This window comes from Carcharodon carcharias, chromosome 1, assembly GCF_017639515.1.
Source record: "Carcharodon carcharias isolate sCarCar2 chromosome 1, sCarCar2.pri, whole genome shotgun sequence".
Classification (NCBI taxonomy): domain Eukaryota; kingdom Metazoa; phylum Chordata; class Chondrichthyes; order Lamniformes; family Lamnidae; genus Carcharodon; species Carcharodon carcharias.
The window spans coordinates 9,858,546-9,878,006 of record NC_054467.1 but is presented as its reverse complement, the minus strand read 5'-3'; the positions used below and the strand labels follow the sequence as shown (position 1 = coordinate 9,878,006).

The window sequence follows — 19,461 nt, the reverse complement described above, 5'->3', positions numbered from 1 at the left end:
GGTTTGCCACAATCGCTGTTGGGAGTATTGTTACAGCTAAGAACAAGAATGTGAAAAGCTGAACATGGTACAAGTAGTATTACTGCTGTGTTTTCGGAAGCGAAGTTATTTGAACAGTTGCCTCTTTTTTTTAATTTTAATTAAGTCTGCAGATAAGAAAATAAAATGCTTCCCATTCAGCTCTTACAGCGTGTCAGCTGGCACTCGAGTTGGAACGCCTTCAGTAGTATTTTAAAAATAAAAACCGACTGCCAGAGTTGGAGATATATATATAAAAAAAACAACAAAGTACTGAACAGCGTCTTGTATTTTCTCAGTCAATGAATAAAGGGGCTCCTTTTTTCAAGATAAACACTTTGGAGGGAAGGAAAAGAATGTCAGAGATTTGTTGTGGTAGCCAAACACTGAGGCACCGCAGTAGGCCTTCCAGCTCAGGCTGCATGTATCAAATGGCATTTCTATGGAATGACTGTATGAGTGACAGACTGATCCTTTCCACTTCACAGGTTGTTGACTCCAATCTAGTGGCTTTTGACTGTCACTGGATCTTCATAAATGAGGTAATTGTTCATGTGCAGGGGGGGAAATGAAGTAAAATTCGACCAAAGTTTTGCCAAGTAGCAATAGATATTATAATTACTTTTTATCCCAACAGCACAAAGACATAAATATGTGAAGAGTTCCAAGTCCCCCATTGCTTGCCAATGATCCCTGCTATCTGATGCAAATGGACACTATGGAATCTAGCGAAAACAAAGAGAATGCGAATTATGTTTTATAGTCCTTGGGCAAAGATGATTGGCAGCACTATCCTGCTGAGCTCTCTTGGCCCGCCCTCCAGCCTGACCATGTGTCCTGGTGGGTTTCTTGTTTGAAATACAGGCCCCCTTTTGTTAGCCCAGTGAATATGTTGCAGCAGTGTCACTTTGTTTCATTCATACTTTGGTTCCTTGGCAAAACTTCTTGTCGCCTGGAATCTGTCGTTAGAAAGCTTTTGTCTGTTTGGGTTGACTCACTGTGCTTGTTTTAAAGAGACACTGCCATTTTTTTTTTGGATCAGCACTCAGCTGTTAAAAATTAAACGTACACGGACTTTAAGGATCAAGGGTACCACGCCTGATAATGCACTTCATTCATTCAAATATTAGTAATAAATGTCAGATAGGGATGAATATAATAAGATTGAAGATCTCTAATTAACTCTTTCCCTGCTTGTAGCTTGATGCATCTTCAAAGAGCCCATCAACCAATCGCGCTGACTCCCACAGCTAGTTTCTTCCTCTTTCTCCAGATTTCATGACTGCACACCATTAAGGCTCAAAGCAATATATCGCCATTCAGTGTTCAGAATATTTCCACTGCACCTAAGGGGACTTAACTAAAATTGAAAGAAAGCTACAACCTGAATATTCAACATTTATAGAGATACAAATAATTCCTGTCAATTTAATTGTTTTTTTTTAGTACAGAATATGTGCAGTAGGCTGACAGGAATTTTAAGTGTATCACTGCTGAATGTATATTTAACAGACTATAAATATCCACAAAGAAATTCCTGATTACTCTTCCCAACAATGTTACAACATTCATAGATGTTGCCATTAACTTTCTGTTGGTTACCAAATGCAGGCGGTATTGTAGCGGAGTACAGAAGTGAATGAAATTGCGTTATTCTCACTCCTGCACACAATGTACAACCTACCTCAGCACGGACCTACTCTGCTCTAACATTTTCCTGCAAGTTTGGTATCATGGCGTTCCATTCACAATTGCCCCACCTGGTCAAACTGCCTTTCTTCCCCAACCCCTCCACCAATCTCCAATTTTAATTCAAGAACAAAAGTATTGAAAGGAAATTTTAAAAGAAACACTTTTTAATGCCCCCATGACTTTTCTCTGGGTGCTGCTCCCTCCAATGTCCAAGAAATCCCTGGATAACCCCACTACAATTTTGGGCGGTTCAGAACCCTAACTCTTCCCTATGTACTCAAACTTTGAAGGGAAGACTTTGCTAAATATTCCATGATAACCCACTAAAGTCTGGAATATGCATCTGTGCTTTCAACTCTGTTATTGAACCCTGGTTTGCTTCCCTTCACATGGAATATAAAGCTATTCAGCCCCTCAAGCCTATTCTATCATTCAATGACAGCAAGGCTGATCTGTATGCTAACTATTGCCATGGCTCAATATCCCTTAATTCCCTCAGCTATTCTATCAATTCCTTTTAAAATCCTAAAAACAGCACTTAAATTACTCTTTACCCTTTTACGTTCCAGGAATACAAGTTTAGTAAAGTAATCTGTCCTCATCATTTAATTGTGGTGCCCTGGTGACATTCTAATTGATCTGTGCTGAGCTCCTTCCAAAGTCAATAATACATCTTTTCTAGGAGGTGGTGCCCACAATTATAGACAAGTGATTCTTTCTACCTCACCAGCATAAAAGTTGTGCGATTTGTTCTTACGTTGACTGGCAAGGATACACAAAATGAGGCACTCATTCATTTCAGTGACCCAATAATCACAGTGCAGAGAATCAGGCATGCAGCTTACCACACTGGAGTCTCACATCTACGCTCCCATCAAACAAGGTTCAAGGGCAGGAGTGTAGTGTACTGTCTCTGAATTTATCTCAACAAATTGATTCATGACTGGCTCCCAACCCCCTGCCATCTTAGATATAGGCCAGGGATCTCCTCACGGTTACTGCCACAGTCCCAACAAAGTTATGGAGACAGAGTAGCAGCAGCTTGGAAAATATTAGTGGCAATAGTTCCTATCAGCATGAAGTAACCAATTAATAAATTCACTATCCTCAGTGTTGCAGTGAGGTTTCCGGACTATCGGTTATTACGATTATTTTATTCCCCTTTAGTTTGTAAGCATTGCATAACACAATTCACCCACATTTACCCAAACACAATAAATGGGTGGATGCTGAGAGGATGTTTCCCCGTGTGGGGAAGTCTAGAACCAGGGGACACAGTGTAAAAATGAGGGGCCTCCCAATTAAGACTGAGGTAAGGAGAATTTTTTTTTCAGAGGCTCATTAGTCTTTGGAATGTTCTTTCCCCGAGAGCAGTGGAGGTTGAGTTAATGAATATATTCAAGGCTGAGACCTGATCAGCATGGGAGGCGAGGGTAAATGGGAGGGGGCAGGTTGGAAAGTGGAGTTGAGGCCACAGTCAGATCAGTCCTGATCTTATCAAATGCTGGAGGAGACTCGAGCGGCCAGAAGAGCCTACTCCTGCTCCTAAACCTTGTGTTCTTGTTCTAACCGGGTGCTCTGGCTGCAAAACCTTTCTGTGAGGGAAAGGGAGTTAAAAATTGAGGATAAGGTGAAGTTGGGACAACTCTGGTTGACTGTAGTCCTGGAGATTACATGATGTCCTATCTCCACGCTCCTGTCATTGGACACCCAGCATCAGCTCCCAGTTCTCCCACATAAGTTAGTCAGAAAACAAACTCTTCTGGCTGCCCTGGTTACCTGGTTGGGTGGTCAGTCAAACAGCCTTTTGTTCACCATCTCCAATATTTTTAGAACCCGTAAACAAAACTGTTTAAAGAAACAAACTAAAACATGCTTTTCTTTTAGCGAATCTATGATTTTTATTCCTGGGTTACTCATAACAGCACCCTGGAGATTACCGTAGGTCTGTATAAGATGACCCCATTTGGGTCTGGCCCCTAAAATCATGCTTTTGCATATACTCAGTATATAAGTTGCCCCTCCCCCCCCTCACCTTTTCAGCTATAAAATGTTAATATTCACATTAGTAGCTGACCTCAATTTTTTTCACCCCAGAAATGCATATTTTACTTACCTTATGCTGTAAGTCAGTGCATGGGATCAAGTAGGCAATATGGGCTGTGTTGCAAAGAAGATGCACAGGAGTTTAACACATGATCACACAGAGCAGACTGTACGTAGCATGGCAGGTCACAAACAGAAGTTGGTCCTCCAGCAAAAAGAATGAAGTACGAACCTGCTTTCAAGCTAAAAGTTTGCAACCTTTGCTGACTCGTCAAATAGTTGTGCTGGAGCGAGGGAATTCGGTGTTTGTGAAAAACTGGTACATGAATGGAAGATGAAGGAATGCACCCTGAAGAAGATGGCCAAGACCAAATTCACCATCGGAACAGGGACCAGCCGCTTGTCTGATCTTAAGAAGCACGTATCAGAATGGGTCCTCAAAAATCGTCAGAATACAGCATCACCAGATAAGCAATGCATATATGTGCACTTAAGTGGACCAAATCAAACCTTGAGTCCAGCAAAGGTTTCAGACCAACAGCCAGTTGGTTTAAGAACAGAACGTGCTGGAAAAACTCAGCAGGTCTGGCAGAATCTGTGGAGAGAGAAACAGAGTTAATGATTCAATTCTGTCTGACTCTTCTTCAGAGTATAGGGACAGTCATACGGACTCAAACCATTAGCTCTGTTTCTCTCTCTCCACAGATGCTGCCAGACCTGCTGAGTTTTTTCCAGCATTTTCTGGTTTTATTTCAGATTTCCAGTATAGCGTTGCAACAGAAGACCAAGATCACTCAGAGACTACCAAGAGACCTTGATGCCAGTTTCCAGAGGTTTATCATCAGACAGCAGCAATAACATGAATTTTATATATATATATATATATATATATATATGAACAGATCTAGTGAACATGACAGGACATGAGAAGACACCATTCACAGTGATACTAGTCTGCATGATTGATGGAACAAAATTAAAAGCTGTGGTAAATTTCAAATGTAAAACCATACTGAACATCAGGATCTCTGCAGGAATTTTTGTGCATGCCCAAGACAACAGTTGGATGATGCGAATGGAGTGAAATTAAGGATCAATAATGCGTGGAACAGACATCCCAGCAGCCTACATAAAGAATGCAGCTTATTCGTGTGGGGCATGTTCAGATCCAATATAATGATGAGATTGAGAGGCGCCTGCGAGGAAATAACACCCACAGTGCAGCTACATCAGGTGGGTCTAACGTCCGTGGTTCAACCTTTGGGTGTGTGGCTGAATGGAATAGGTGGATGGTTGACGGAGAAGAAACCTTGAGAACGAGTGGAATTATGCATGCTGCAATGCATTGGATGGAGAGGAAGATGATTTGTTGTGGAGGGATGTTTCTGAAAGCGAAAGTGTAAAACCTGATCCAGAGTGGGATCCCGATCACAGCCAAAGGGAGTCAGGATGCACATTCAATGAGCTCTTTGCATCAGATGCTGAAGACAATGAATTTGACGGCTTTAGAATGCTTTGACTGTGTTTAAAGGTATATTTGTACAATGAATTCATTCAATAAACTGTGCCACATTAATATAATATGAATTACCGGGGTTCTTTTTACATTTCAGAATGGCGACCACACCGCCGGTTCACATTGTAGGCTTGGCATATCAGGCCACCCCCCGTTTTTGGAAGGATTTTTGGAGGCTTCAAAAGTCTACTTATATGCTGCGATCTACAATTCCAGGAGACTCCAGGACAAATCTGAAAGGTTGGCAACCCCTGGGAGAAGTGCTTCTCTTGTATAAAGAGGATGGCTCGAGAGGCCGGAGCATGAGAACATAAGAACATTCAGTCCCTCAAGCCTGTTCCACCATTCAGTGTGATCATGGCTTATCTGCAACCCAGCTCCATCCACCTGCCCTGTGCTCCATATCCTTAATACCCTTGGCTCGCAAAAAAATGTATCAATTCAGTTAAAAAAAAATTATTAATTGACCTAGCATCTATTGCTTCTTCTGTGAGAGAGTTCTACACTCCGACCACATTTAGTGCTTCCAAGTTTCTCTCCTGAATGACCTATCTTTGATTTTAAGGTTATGCCCCTTGGTCAAATGTGGCACAATTGGTAGCACTTTTGCCTCTTGAGTGACAAGGTACTGGGTTCAAGCCCCAGTCCAGGGTTTGAGTAGAAAAATCAAGGCTGACATTCCACTGTGGTACTGAGATAGTGCTGCACAGTCGGAGGTGCCATCATTTGGATAGGATGTTAAACCGAGGCCCAGTTTACCGAAAAGAGTGAGTGTAAAAGATCTCATTGCACTATTTCAAAGAGGAGCAAGGGAATTATCCTCAGTGTGATACCCAATATTTATCCTTCAACCAACATCAGAAAAACAGATTATTTGGTCATTATCATTGGCTGGATTTTATGGGGTGCCAAGTTCCCTGCTCCCCTGACCGAAAAGTTGGTTGGGCCAAAATTAAGCCAGCTGCCCTGCAGCCATTTAACATTCTGCAGGGCGTTAATTGGCTCAAGGCAAGACATTTGCCTCCCATCTGGGGAGAAAGTCCTGCCTCAGAGAGCTGCTGGCCAGTCAGATTGGCCAGCAGGTCTGTCATCACAGCAACACCAGGTTCAAGCGGTGGGACTACACCCAGTCCCTGAAGAAAAGGAGCTAATGGAGGCCAGACTGAAGGTACGTTTGGGGCATCAGAGGGGCCTGGCTAGCAAACCCCAGCAAGGGAGGTAAGGGGGATGAGGGGCTGGGCATGAGAGGTCAGGAGCAGAAAGTAGGGTGCTGGGGGTTGGTGTCTCGACGGACGCTAGAGGTCCCCTACCTTGCCCAACAACCGCCTAACCAGTAAAAGCTACTGTGGCCTCCCCACTGTTGTGGGTAAGATAGCGACAGGAGTGGGATGAGGCACTTAAGTGGCTATTTATTTGCCATTTAAGGACCTCAAGGCAGGCAGGTCACCCAAAGCCTTCACAACACCCGCATACAAGGGGAGATAGGTTGGAGGTGGGAGGGAAGGTGGCGGGCAGTACATGCGCTGCATTTCCTGAGATCCGGCACCTTCAAAAACACTGGCAAAGGGCCATAAAATCCAGCCCCCCATTGCTCTTTGTGGGAGTTTGCTGTGTGCAAATTGGCTGCCACATTTCCTCCATTACAGCAGTGAGTACACTTCAAAAGTTACTTCATTGGCTGCAAAGTGCTTTGAGACGCCTGATGGTCATAAAAAGCACTTTATAAGTGCAAGTCTTTCTCTCCTTTCCCTTGAGCTAAGCTTCCCTCACCAACGGAAATGCTTTTTTCTCTATTCACCCTATCCATTCCTTTCAAGTTCCTAAAAGTCTCAATCAAATCATCCCTAATTTATAAATGTCAGATAATACAAATGCACATTACCTAAATGCCCCTCATAATTTAACCCTTAGAACCCTGGCGGCATTCTGATAAACGGTGGTGCACTCCTTCCAAGGTCAGTATATCCATTTTGAGGAGTGATGCCCAGAACCGTATGCACTACTCCAGATGTGGCCAAACCAGGGCCTTGTGTAGCTGCCTGGGGCCTCCTGAGGAGTACCTAAGGGAAAAACACAAGAAAAATAAAGCAAAGTAAAACCTTTTAACCTTCTGCTTTAGCAATGTAGTGAAACGTGGAGAAGAAGATCTCTCTCCAGAACTAATTAGACCTCAAATGTGTTAATTATTCTGAGAGAGAATCTTGGTTCTTTCTTAATGATTGTAAACAAGGCCCATGCACTGGTGGGTGAAAAACACAAGACTGTTTCCATTTTCCCCATGGTGTTTGTGAGACTATGGGGCTGTATGAATAAGCAAAATTAATTTACGTAACATCCCTTGCTGCCAATCTTTTATGCAAGAACTGCACTTTATAGAGCACTAGTTCTTTCAACCACAACAAAAGTGAATTAATATCACGCTGCATGAGGGAACTTTATGAATGAATGGGTTATTTTCTAGTGAAAACCTTCTTTAAAATTGCAGAGGGGTATTGGATACGAATGCATCAATTCTTCATAGCAGACAACATGATTTCAATCCAGAAGTCTCCAGAGCAAAAGTGTCCAAGCTCTTCATCTCTGTAGACCAATAACATGTACATGATGAGTCTTGCCGGCCACTAATTCTAAGCATGTTCTGGTAAATGTGCTCACATCACAATATGCCACTGCCAGCATCATTGTTACCCTGAAGTACAACTTATCCACCAGTGAAATAACTGAGCTTAGAATGACCCTTTGCAAACCCCTAAGCCAAACATCTCAGATGCCAGATAAGCAACGGAAGACAAACATCACAGAATCATGCAGCACAGAAGGAGGCTATTTGTTCCTCCATGGCTGTGCTGGCTCTTTGAAAGGGCTACACAATTAGTCCCACTCCCTTGCTCTTTCCCCATAACCCTGTGTCAGAATAGATGCTTGAGCTTTGTAGGCTGGACTCCCAAGGTTCATGGGTCACAGGTCGGACGCAGTGCTCTAGATGTCATTCTCCTGCGTGCAGTTTTCCTTGTACTTTCTAAGACTAAATCCCTGACGGCTCTCTGAAGCAGTCAATAAGTCAGTTAAAATAAACGAGTTAGCAACATTATTGAAATAGCACAAACAAAAAAATGAATGCAAACATCTTACCCAGTGTCCTATACAAATGCCAACGAGCATGATATAAATACCAGGAGTGGTCTTAGGCAGTAACACTAAACTGGCTATAGCAGATTAGCAGCTCGATGTACACTGCCTCGTTTTCTGTTCAATTGAAGTCAATCAAGCTAGGTGTAAGGGGGCATCTGATTCACCATGTTACTTTCTCTACCACCCAACAGCAATTTCAATCCAAGTTCTTGCTCTCAAATTTGATCACGTTTACAATTGGTGAGCAATATTAATATTTGGAGATTAGGACATGTTTTTCATTAATACCATCCTTGATGCCATGCTTCAACAATATGTGTCCTCAATTTAATACCATCAGTTCAAGCTGGATTGAAACACACCAACCCAGAGATAAGATTGACTGATAACCCATTGCACTTTTCTGTTCCTCTCAAAGCAAAATCTATTTTTCAAACGTCTCTCACACCACTCATACTCCCTCACAATCAAGTTCATTATGTCATCCTCTCACAGGAAAGATGAAAAATATTAATAGCCCCTTTCAATGTCAGGTGAAGTTGGAAGAACACTCATTTTGCCACAAGTCAAACTGGAAGGTCGTGCCAGGAGAGAAGGGTGAAATAGCAATAGCTTGAGAACCACAAAATCAAATGTTCAACTCACTCTAAATTGGCCGGAAACAATGGCAGACCATCATTTTCCTGTTTGGAAGGTGTTAAATTTAATTTTCCACGGGCACAACGATCCTAGCATGATGAAAAGATGACAGCTCGTTTTTTTTTTAAAAAAAAGAATGGCATTGTCTGCCTGTGTTTTATCCTGTGTTTTCTCCTCAGCTTTGTTCTGTTGAAATAATTGAAAATGAGTTTTGCTCGAGAAATGAAATGTAAGGACAATTCCGCCATGGATCTTTTTCTCGCTTCTTGGCGAGCGTCAGGCTTATCATTGCTCTGAATGACATATTGGAGAGTGAAATGTTTTCTGTTAGGCAGCCAGTGTCAGCCTTAAGTATTCTGAGCTTGAAGTGTTGTATGGATCAAGCAAAATGTAAACTCTGCTCCCTAGGGCATGGGCTAAAGGTTTCTGTCAAACTGAAACTTCACTCAGATGCTAACTTGCAAACTATATGTGTGATTATCAAACAGCAGAGATGAGATACTGCTGCATATGATACATAATAATCAATGGCTATTTTACCTACCCTTTCTGTGTTAAAGCTGCTGAACAGTCCAAAGTTCCATTAACCAACTTACATCTGTTAATTTAACACAATATGATCAGAGACAGGGAGGTAGTGGGGAGGAGAAATGGGGAGTGCAATCTTTAAAAAGCAAAGGAAGTGAAGAAAATAATAGTGTGATGTACACTTTTAAAAAAGTTATTTCTGCCATTTCCCAGGAGTTAAGTGATGGCGATCTCCAGGAGTTGGTGAGGCGCTCAATTGGAAGGTTGACAATAATTCGGCAGACCTTTCCCTTGTCCTTTAACAGCACTCACAGTTGTATTCGTGGTAAACACAGAATCTCTCCATCATTGTGCGATCCCAAGGACCCTTACAAGCATAACATGGAGGTAGGACTATTTCAACTCAACATACATAACAAATTTTAAAATTAAACTTGATGATGCTAAGAATGTATTCTATTCCTTCACTATGAGTGATGCTCTCATTGTTACTGTGCTGTGTGTTTCCTGAAAGATCCCTTATGTGTCTGCCTGTGTTACACACACACAGACACAAGTGCATACATGGATACATACACAAATACACACAATCACACACGGTCACAAACATACATAAATGCATGCATGTCCAGACACATGTACAGGCTGCTAGAATCATATGTATACATGTTATAAACATATATCGATACATATAAAGCTCAAATTTACTGATGTTTAAACACATAATGACAGACTGTAAAGAAGGGCAGATTAAATTAATTTGCTTTCCTGATAAAGAACCTTGCCCTCCAGAAGAGGATATATCAATGCAAGTTATTTCCTATTTTGTTAAATAGACAGAAAACGGTGGAGAGTGTGCCTGTGGCTTCCACAAACGTGCTTCCTTGAGCGGTACTTCCACACAAAGCACATTTATTGTGAGATCAGTCTTATTACTTTACTCCATGGATGAATTATAATGGCTATATCGAGCTATAACGTGTGACTAAATTGTCAAATGGCAATCACATGAGATGGTGGACTACACACCTGACACACATCGAGATGGCATTTGTAATTTAAAATGGATGAATAAATGAAATCCCACATTAAATGTATGAAATTTATGCAGATTTAAAAGACATTGGTTGCAAGTCAGAAATTTTTTATGCAAACCGATTGTTGACTCAACCGTATGTGATGTTTCTGTGATTTTTTTTGTCACCCAAACTCTTTTCAGAGTTTAAACGTTTCATCCAGAACCAATTATCTCTACTTCCAAAACAGCCTTAAATCCTTTTCAGACCCCAAAAATCTGTAGTTCAAACTTTAGCAACAACATGTATTCATATAACATTTTTAATTTAGTAAAACATCCCAAGCTGTTTCGCAGGAGCATTATCGAGCAAAGTTTGGCGTCAGCCACATAAAGGGACATTGGGAAAAGTAACCAAAAGTTGGGTCAGAGAGATAGGCATTAAGGAGCATTTAAAAGAGGAGAGGGAGTTGGAGAGATTTAAGGAGGGAGTTTCACAGCTTTGGGCCTAGGCAGCTGATGATATCAATAAGATGCACCTTTAACATGGGAAAGAGTAGCCTGTAATGGATAGTGAGGCAGCAGAAAGCTGTTGTAAACCACTGAGAGCCAGATGGAGCAAGAAAGTGCAGAAAGGAATGATGGAGAATTAGCAATGGAGCGATGAATGCATTAAAACTGACTTGGAAGCTAGTGCGTGACTCTCTTTTTCAACTCTCCCAAGTAAGAGTCCATAGCTCACTGATCAACTGGGATTCCCAGCCAGAGGTGTTAAGCGTTAACATGGAACATGTTATGGACAGTTGGTTAGTGTATTGATATTCCTGGAAATAATCTAGTTTCTTGGTCTATTGTAATAATAAAAACATAGAAATCAGTTTGCTATCTCCTTGAATTTCAGTAGGTCACAGCTAGCTATCTCATGTCACAAGGTTTATGTGTTGTCACTTCCTTCAATTTAACACAATTTGTGTTTTAGTAATAAAATCCTTGCCCATTCTTTATATGCTTTTCTGCAATTTCTTTATCTAATCAGCCTCCAGGTTAAAAACTAGCAATTGTTTTGATATTAATTTTATTTTACGAGAACAGTTATACTTGGAACAGTAATGCAACGTATTGTGATTACTCCATGTAGCTGATAAACAGCCAAACAGCCCATCTGGAAATAATTTCCAAACCCAGATTATGAAAGATGCTATCATTTTGAAAAGATAGAACTGCTCAGATTGTCTAGCAAATTAACACAAATGCTATTAAAAGGTCACGGATATGGAATTTAATTAGAATCACCTTATTTACTATAGAGTTTTAAAAACTGTAATAATTAATGTGATTCTAATTAGTCTGTGACATCAATTATTCCATCATAGAAATGACTATAATGTACACTCTTTTTTTAAAAGGAATACTAAGCAGTGGGAGAGTTAATTAGATTCCACTGATCTAGATACTTTATCAGCAGCAGTAATTCCAATTAATCTTGAGCCCAGAAGAAGGATAGTAGCTATTGAGTCTCCTGTGAAAATTCAAACTGACAGCACTCACTTGGTAAGACATCCACCTGCTAATGTTACATGGAGGAAAGGTTAGATTGCTATAGTGGAGTGGACAATCCCTACTGCTCCTTCACATCAGGGTGTACTGATATTTTGGCAGTGCCGACTCTGAGCAATGAGTTGAATTTGAATTTTGAAATGCGATAGTTATATAAATGTAACCTCAGTTTTCATCAACATTGAGCAACTTCTAAGACACATTGAGCTTTTTTAAATATCCATGGCATGTAAATTGTACAGGTCCTACAATATGCAGGTGATTCACTCTGCCAGATAAATTCTCGGGCTGAAGGGAAAATAAATTACCCAATTTTGTTCTAATTTATTGTGATGCCTCTGGTACTGGGCCCTCATTCATGTTTTTGTTCTTTCCAGACTCAACAATTGCAATGCTTCCCTGATTGGCCTTCTCCCTTTCACCCTCCGTAAAATTGAACTTAACCAAAACTCTTCTGCCTTTATCCTAATGTGCATCGAGACCCATTCAACCCCTTGTTTACTGACCTAAATTGGCACCTGGTCCATCAATGCCTTGATTTTATTATTTGTACCCTTGTGCTCTAACCTCTTCATGGTTTCACCCCTCTCTATCTCTGTAATATTCTTCAACCCTTCAACCCACCAAAAACGTTGCACTTCTTCAACTCTGGGCCTCCTGGGTATATCCCCCGGTCCTTTGCCTCCTCATTGGCAGCTGTGCCTTCAGCCATTGGGGCCTCAAACTCTGGAAATCCTTCCCCATGCCTCATTGACTCTCCAGCTCCCTCTTCTCCTTTTAAATGCTGTCTGAAACCTACCTCTTTGACCAAGCATTTGACCACCTGCCTTAGCGTTCCCTTCCTTGGCTCCGCCTTTACCCAGTTTTGTTATTCCCAGACTCAACAATTTCAATACCCTCCTGACTGGCTTATTTTATAAAAGCACATCTGTGAACCTCATTGATGACTGCCAAGATGTCTAAATTTTTCCATAAATTATATGCCCAGCACACACATTCCAATACACAGTTTGAGTTTGCAATATAATTCGCCCATGATACCTTGCTAATGTCACTGGATAGTAATCCAGAGACCCAGGCTAATGCTCTGGGGATATGGGTTCAAATCCCATCATGGCAGCTCGTAGAATTTAAACTCATGTAATAAAAGATGGGAATAAAAAGCTAGCCTCAGTAATGGTGACCACAATGCAATCATCAATTGATGTAAAAATTCAACTGGTTCGCTAGCGTCAAAATCTGCCTTCCTTACGTTGTCTGGCCTACACGTGACTCCAGACCCCACAGCAATGTGGTTGACTTGTAACCACCCTCTGAAATGGCCTAACAAGTCACTCAGTTCAAAGACAGTTGGGGATGGTCAGCAAATGCTGGCCTTGCCGTCAATGCCCACGTTCCATGAAAGAGTATAAAGTGCTGAGTTTATGTAATTTTCTGGATTTTTTGCTCCATAAGGCATAGTGCTTGCTGATTTCTAGTTCAATTCAATTTCCTATTCATATACAAATTGTGGCTCTCAGTATTATTGACTTGGCACACTGCACCAATTACCTTAGAACGCTCCTGCACTGATCAGCTATGAATGGCTGAGATCATTATCTGGACTTGTGGTTTTTTTTTGTTCTTTGAATATATCATGTAATTTTAGCCTTGATTCGCAAAATGTTAACACTGAGGCTTGGAACATGCACAGATCACCAATCTCTACATATACGACACCGTGGTGCTTCTGGCACATGCTTTTCATAAGAAGCTGGAGGATCGGAAATGGCACAGTATGGCCAGCTTGACGTGCATCAGGAAGAACTCAAAGCCTTGGCAAGGTGGACACTCAATGTTAGAGACTATCAAGAAGGTAATATCAGATGCTGCACCAAAGCAGTCATTTATTTGTGCTTTTTTTGATGTTCAATGCAAAAGATTAACAAAATGTCAACGATAAAGTACCCAATGATGGCACATCCCATTTATATGGTGCCCCGTAATATATTTTATCATATGTATGAGGGGTTTTGATAGAATAAATATTGAGAACTTGTTTCCACTAGTGGGAGGGTCGGTAACTGGAGGACACAGGTTTCGGGTTATTGACAAAAGGACCAGAGATGAGATGAGGAAAAACATTTTTATGCAGTGAATTTTTATGGTTTGGAATATACTACTTGAAAGGGTGGTGGAAGCAGATTCAATAGTAACTTTCTTTAGAAAATTGGGGGAAGAGGGAAAATTTTCAGGGCTATGGGGCAAGTACAGGGACTGGGAATAACTGAACAGCTCTTTCAGTGGTCTGTCACATGCAAGATGGGTTGAATGGCCTGCTTCTGGGCTGTATGATACTATGAAGTGGAAACCCAAGTCAGGTTACAGACTAAATGATAATGAAGTAATTTAACATTAAGTCTGTTTTGACTGAAAATAAATATCAGAACATTTCATCAAAAGCAGTCTGCCCCATATGTTGTGGAGGCTTCTACTCCAGTCCAAATCATCAGAACATGAGTACAAGATTTCATTCAGTTCTATAACAACAATGAAAGATGTAGACTGGGTTCAGGTAGATATACATGCGTGTGGCCTTTGATTTAATATTTGGACATAGATCATATCAATATAGATTTGATCAAATGATGTATCGTCTGCATATGTAAACCTTGACGTGTAAATTACATTTTTCTCAGGGTGGAGTAAATGGGATGACTGGACTCCTGCAATTTAAAGAACATGGCGGAAATCCAAATGTGCAATTTGAAATTCTGGGTACGAACTATGGCGAGGACTTGGGGAGAGGGATCCGGAAAGTAAGTGAGCTGCTGTTAGTAAATGTTATACATTTGAAAATTGTTTCATTTTGATTTCAAAAATCCATGTGTGTGTGAGATTTATTTTTTACTTTTATAATTTTGTCCTAACTTTAAGGGATATTAGTAATGATAATAACAGTGACTTGCATTTATATAGCCTCTTGAGCGCTCTCCAGAAGAGCACTTGTCAAACAAAATTTTATACTGAGCCACATAAAGAGATTTAAGCCAGCTGGCCAAAAGTTTGATTAAACACGAAAGTTTTTATGAGGAAGAAAAGAGAGGTAGGGAGATGGAAAGATTTAGGAAGGGAATTCCAGCTCTCACAGCCAGACAGTTGAAAGAATGTTTGAAAGAATGGTCATGCAATTAAAATCAGGGATAGGCAAAAAGCCAGAATTGGAGGAGCTGTGAGATCTCCGAGGGTTGTGGGGCTGGAGGAGATGACAGTAATAGGGAAGGAGCAAGGCCATGGAGTGGCCTGAACGCAAGAATGAGAATTTTTAAACTGAGGGAATGCCAAACTGGGAGCTCATGCAAGTCAGTGAGCACAGGGGTGATGAGATGCTGCCATATCAGGCTTGCTATTTCAGCATTTGGCAGTCCCAGTTTTGGTATAGCTCAGTCAAATACAGAGTAAAATACTCCTAAAATTGACAGAACCTTTGAATATTGCAACAGGAGTGTACATTTTTCCACTTCCACCATACACTTAGCATCTTTATTGCTTCCCTAAGCTCGATTGTCAACTGCAGACCAAATTGTCAGCAGTTTGATGAATGAGTGGGGAAAATAGGAAATACCATGCCAATTGGCAACTCCGTTGTCCCTTTCCAAATGAGTATCCTTTATGCACCGTGCTATGAATATAAAAGGAGGCACTCAACCCCATCAGCTTGCTGAGCTGTCGAAGTTGGAAAGGAGATCATTGAAACACCATATCTGGTCATTAAAACATAGCTGTTTGTAGAAGTTTCCTGTGCACAAGACTGGCTGTTGTGTTTCTGACATTGCAACAGTGACTGGACTTCACAAGTACTTCATTGGCTTTCAAGCACATTGGGACAACCTGAGGTCATGAAAGGTGATGTTTAAATACAAGTGTTTTTTTAAAGAAAACCTAATTTAAAAATGTTCTCCATACTATTATGTTATGTTTCTTTAAACAATAACTTTACTTTTCAGCCAATTTGAAGTGTTATTAAATGAAAGTATAGGCCTGCCTGGAGCAACCTATTCTGCTCTTATAAACCTTATGACCCATTACCACTGACTTCGTTTGAAACCTTCCAGTTTAGTACTTGTTGGTGAAGATTGTGACAGCACAGCTAAAATGATAGATTGCTTCCCAGATCTAATTCAAATCTTCTGTGTCTCTGACCTGTATGGACAAAGGTGGCACTCAGCAGAATACTGTGGTACAGCATACAAAAGAATAAAACCAATTAAGCCTCTTGTGCTCAAGTTGCAGAGTCAATGGTTGCTCAAGAGTGGAAGAAGTCAAGCTATTTGGGCGAACATTTCCTTCGACTTTTGAATACTAAGAGAGAGAGTTTCTGCAGGGCTTCTCCCAATCTCCCACCATGATTTAATCTGTTCATTGTATAGCAATACTACTTGAGCACATATAAATACTTATTAAAACTGTGGCAAGTTTGTGTTAGGAGCTGCATACTTGTGATGTTTCACTCTGTAAATAAATGTAAGACTGAGTAAAGATTGGCTCCAGTTCTACCCTAAACCAGCTGGCATTCCGGAATAGCACAGCCATCATTTCTCTGGAGATTCTTCCAATCTTGTGCCCAGAGATCCCTTTGGAAATACCAGGCACAAATGAGTGAGGGTGGATCACATTTGAACCTGACAGAGGAATTGACGGATGAAGGAAGACCAAGACCATCCTAGTAATCTCATGGTACAGTGATAATGGAATTGTTGACTAAGCATAGCAATCATTCAATTAGCCTACAATAGATCCAGACAAGAAAAATCCCCCAGTGATGCAGAGATTTTTTCAAGCAGGAGTGTCGTCCCCCACAACACTCCCCCCACTCCCCCCACTCCTCACTCTCTTATCCACCCCCCCCCCCCCCCACCCAAGGCTCCTCAAAGAAGCCTCCAGCCTCTCCCTCTGCTGTAAGCCTATTCCCAGGACAACATTTCCTGCCTTTGGTTTTGGTCAGCTGTGACTCAGTGGGTAGCACTCTTGCTCTCTGAGTCAGAAGGTCATGGGTCCAAACCCCATCCCAGTGCCTTGAGCGTAAAGCCCAACTTTGCACTCCAGTGCCAGCACTGAGTGAGTGCTGCCATGTCTTTCAGATGAGACGTTAAACCAAAGGTCTGTCTGCCCTCCCGTGTAGATGTAAAACTTTCCAATTCCGGGGGAGTTCTCCAGAATGTCCTAGAAAATATTTATCCTTCAACCAGTATCACTATCTGATCATTATCTCTTTGCTCTGAGTGGGAGCTCACTGTATGCAAATGATCTGCTAAGCTTCCTATATTACACAGTGACTACACATAGAAAGTATCTCTCTGTCTCAATTTCTGGTGTTAGACTGTCCACCAATATTCATTACAAGCCTACCGACTCCCACAGCTACCTCAACTACAGCTCCTCACACCCTGCTTCCTGTAAGGATTCTATCCCATTCTCTCAGTTCCTTCGCCTCCGTCGCATCTGTTCTGATGATGCCACTTTCAAAAACAGTTCCTCTGACATGTCCTCCTTCTTCCTTAACCGAGGTTTTCCACCCACGGTGGCTGACAGGGTCCTCAACCGTGTCCGGCCCATCTCCCACGCATCCGCCCTCACGCCTTCTCCTCCCTCCCAGAAACATGATAGGGTCTCCCTTGTCTTCACTTATCACCCCACCAGCCTCTGCATTCAAAGGATCATCCTCCGCCATTTCCGCCAACTCCAGCATGATGCCATCACCAAACACATCTCCCCTTCACCCCCCTGCAGCATTCCGTAGGGATCTTTCCCTCCGTGACACCCTGGTCCACTCCTCCATCACCCCCTATTCCTCAACCCCCTCCAACGGCACCTTCCCATGCAACCACAGAAGATGCAACACCTGCTCCTTCACTTCCTCTCTCCTCCAAGGGCCCAAACACTCTTTTCAAGTGAAGCAGCATTTCACTTGCACTTCCCTCAAATTAGTCTACTGCATTCGTTGCTCCCAATGCGGTTTCCTCTACATTAGAGAGACCAAACGCAGACTGGGTGACTGCTTTTCAGCACACCTTTGGTCTGTCCGCATTACCCAGACCTCCCTCTCGCTTGCCATTTCAACACTCCACCCTGCTCTCATGCCCACATGTCCGTCCTTGGCCTGCTGCAATGTTCCTGTGAAGCTCAACGCAAACTGGAGTAACAGCACCTCATCTTCCGACTAGGCACTTTACAGCCTTTCGGACTTAATACTGAGTTCAACAATTTTAGATCATGAACCCTATTCTCCATCCCCACCCCCTTTCTGGTTTTTTCCCCTCCTTTTTGTTTTTTCCAATAATTTATATAGATTTTTCTTTTCCCACTTATTTCCATTATTTTTAAATGTATTTCCATCCATTGTTTTATCTCTATCTTTTAGCCTTTTTAGATTCCTTCACCCCACTCCACCCCCAATAGGCTATCTGTACCTTGCTTGTCCTGCTTTCTGCCCTTAATGAGCACATTCCTTTAGATAATATCATCACCCTCAACACCGCTGTGTCCTTTTGTCTGTGATATCTTTTGATTATCTCCACCTATCACTGGCCCTCTACCTAGCTCTTCTTGTCCCAACCCGCCCGCTCCCCCCCCCCCCACCAAACCAGCTTATATTTCACCCCTTTTCTATTTTTATTTAGTTCTGTTGAAGGGTCATGAGGACTCGAAATGTCAACTGTGCTCTTGTCCACCGCTGCTGCCAGACCTGCTGAGTTTTTCCAGGTATTTTTGTTTTTGTTTTTGTTTTAGAAAGTACCTCATTGGCTGTGGATAATTGAACTTTGTTCAGCGCGAGTTGCAGTGGGGTGTAATTTGCAGAACAGCTGCCAGCAGGTTGGAAGCTTGACTAATGTTGGTGAAAAGGAATTATATATAATGGACATTCGATTCCCAGCCAACTCCAGTGAATGTTGAATTTCACTCACTAATGGCTGAATTTTACATGCCCCTAGTTGGCGTGTTTCCCATGGGGGAAATAGGGTGGGCGCCCATCCCACCACTTTGCCACACACCCCGGCTCGCCTTCATAATACAGGGGCACGAGCGGGCACTGAAATCAGCAGCCCGCCTGCCATATTAAAATGACCAGTTAAGGGTCAAGTAGGCTTGTTATCAAGGGGAGATTTACAAAAATGTTGCTAGGGCTTGAAAATTGCAGCTATGAGGCGAGATTGGATAGGCTAGGGTTGTTTTCCTTAGAACAGAGGAGGTTGAGGTGTGCCCTAATTGAGGTGTACAACATTATGAGGGGCCAAGATAGGGTAGACAGGAAAGACCTATTTCCCCTAGCTGAGGGATC

At 41.9% G+C, this 19,461-nt stretch overlaps 1 protein-coding gene across 1 annotated transcript in view; it reads left to right on the top strand.

The window, feature by feature from the left end:
* The window catches only part of grid2 (glutamate receptor, ionotropic, delta 2), a 995,712-nt gene that overhangs the window by 720,000 nt on the left and 256,251 nt on the right, over nt 1-19,461 (top strand). Inside the window, exons 5-8 of the mRNA XM_041192382.1 lie at nt 507-560; nt 9,785-9,958; nt 13,837-13,998; nt 14,822-14,941. Coding sequence (XP_041048316.1) covers nt 507-560; nt 9,785-9,958; nt 13,837-13,998; nt 14,822-14,941 — 510 coding nt within the window. The remainder of the gene's footprint in view (nt 1-506; nt 561-9,784; nt 9,959-13,836; nt 13,999-14,821; nt 14,942-19,461) is intronic.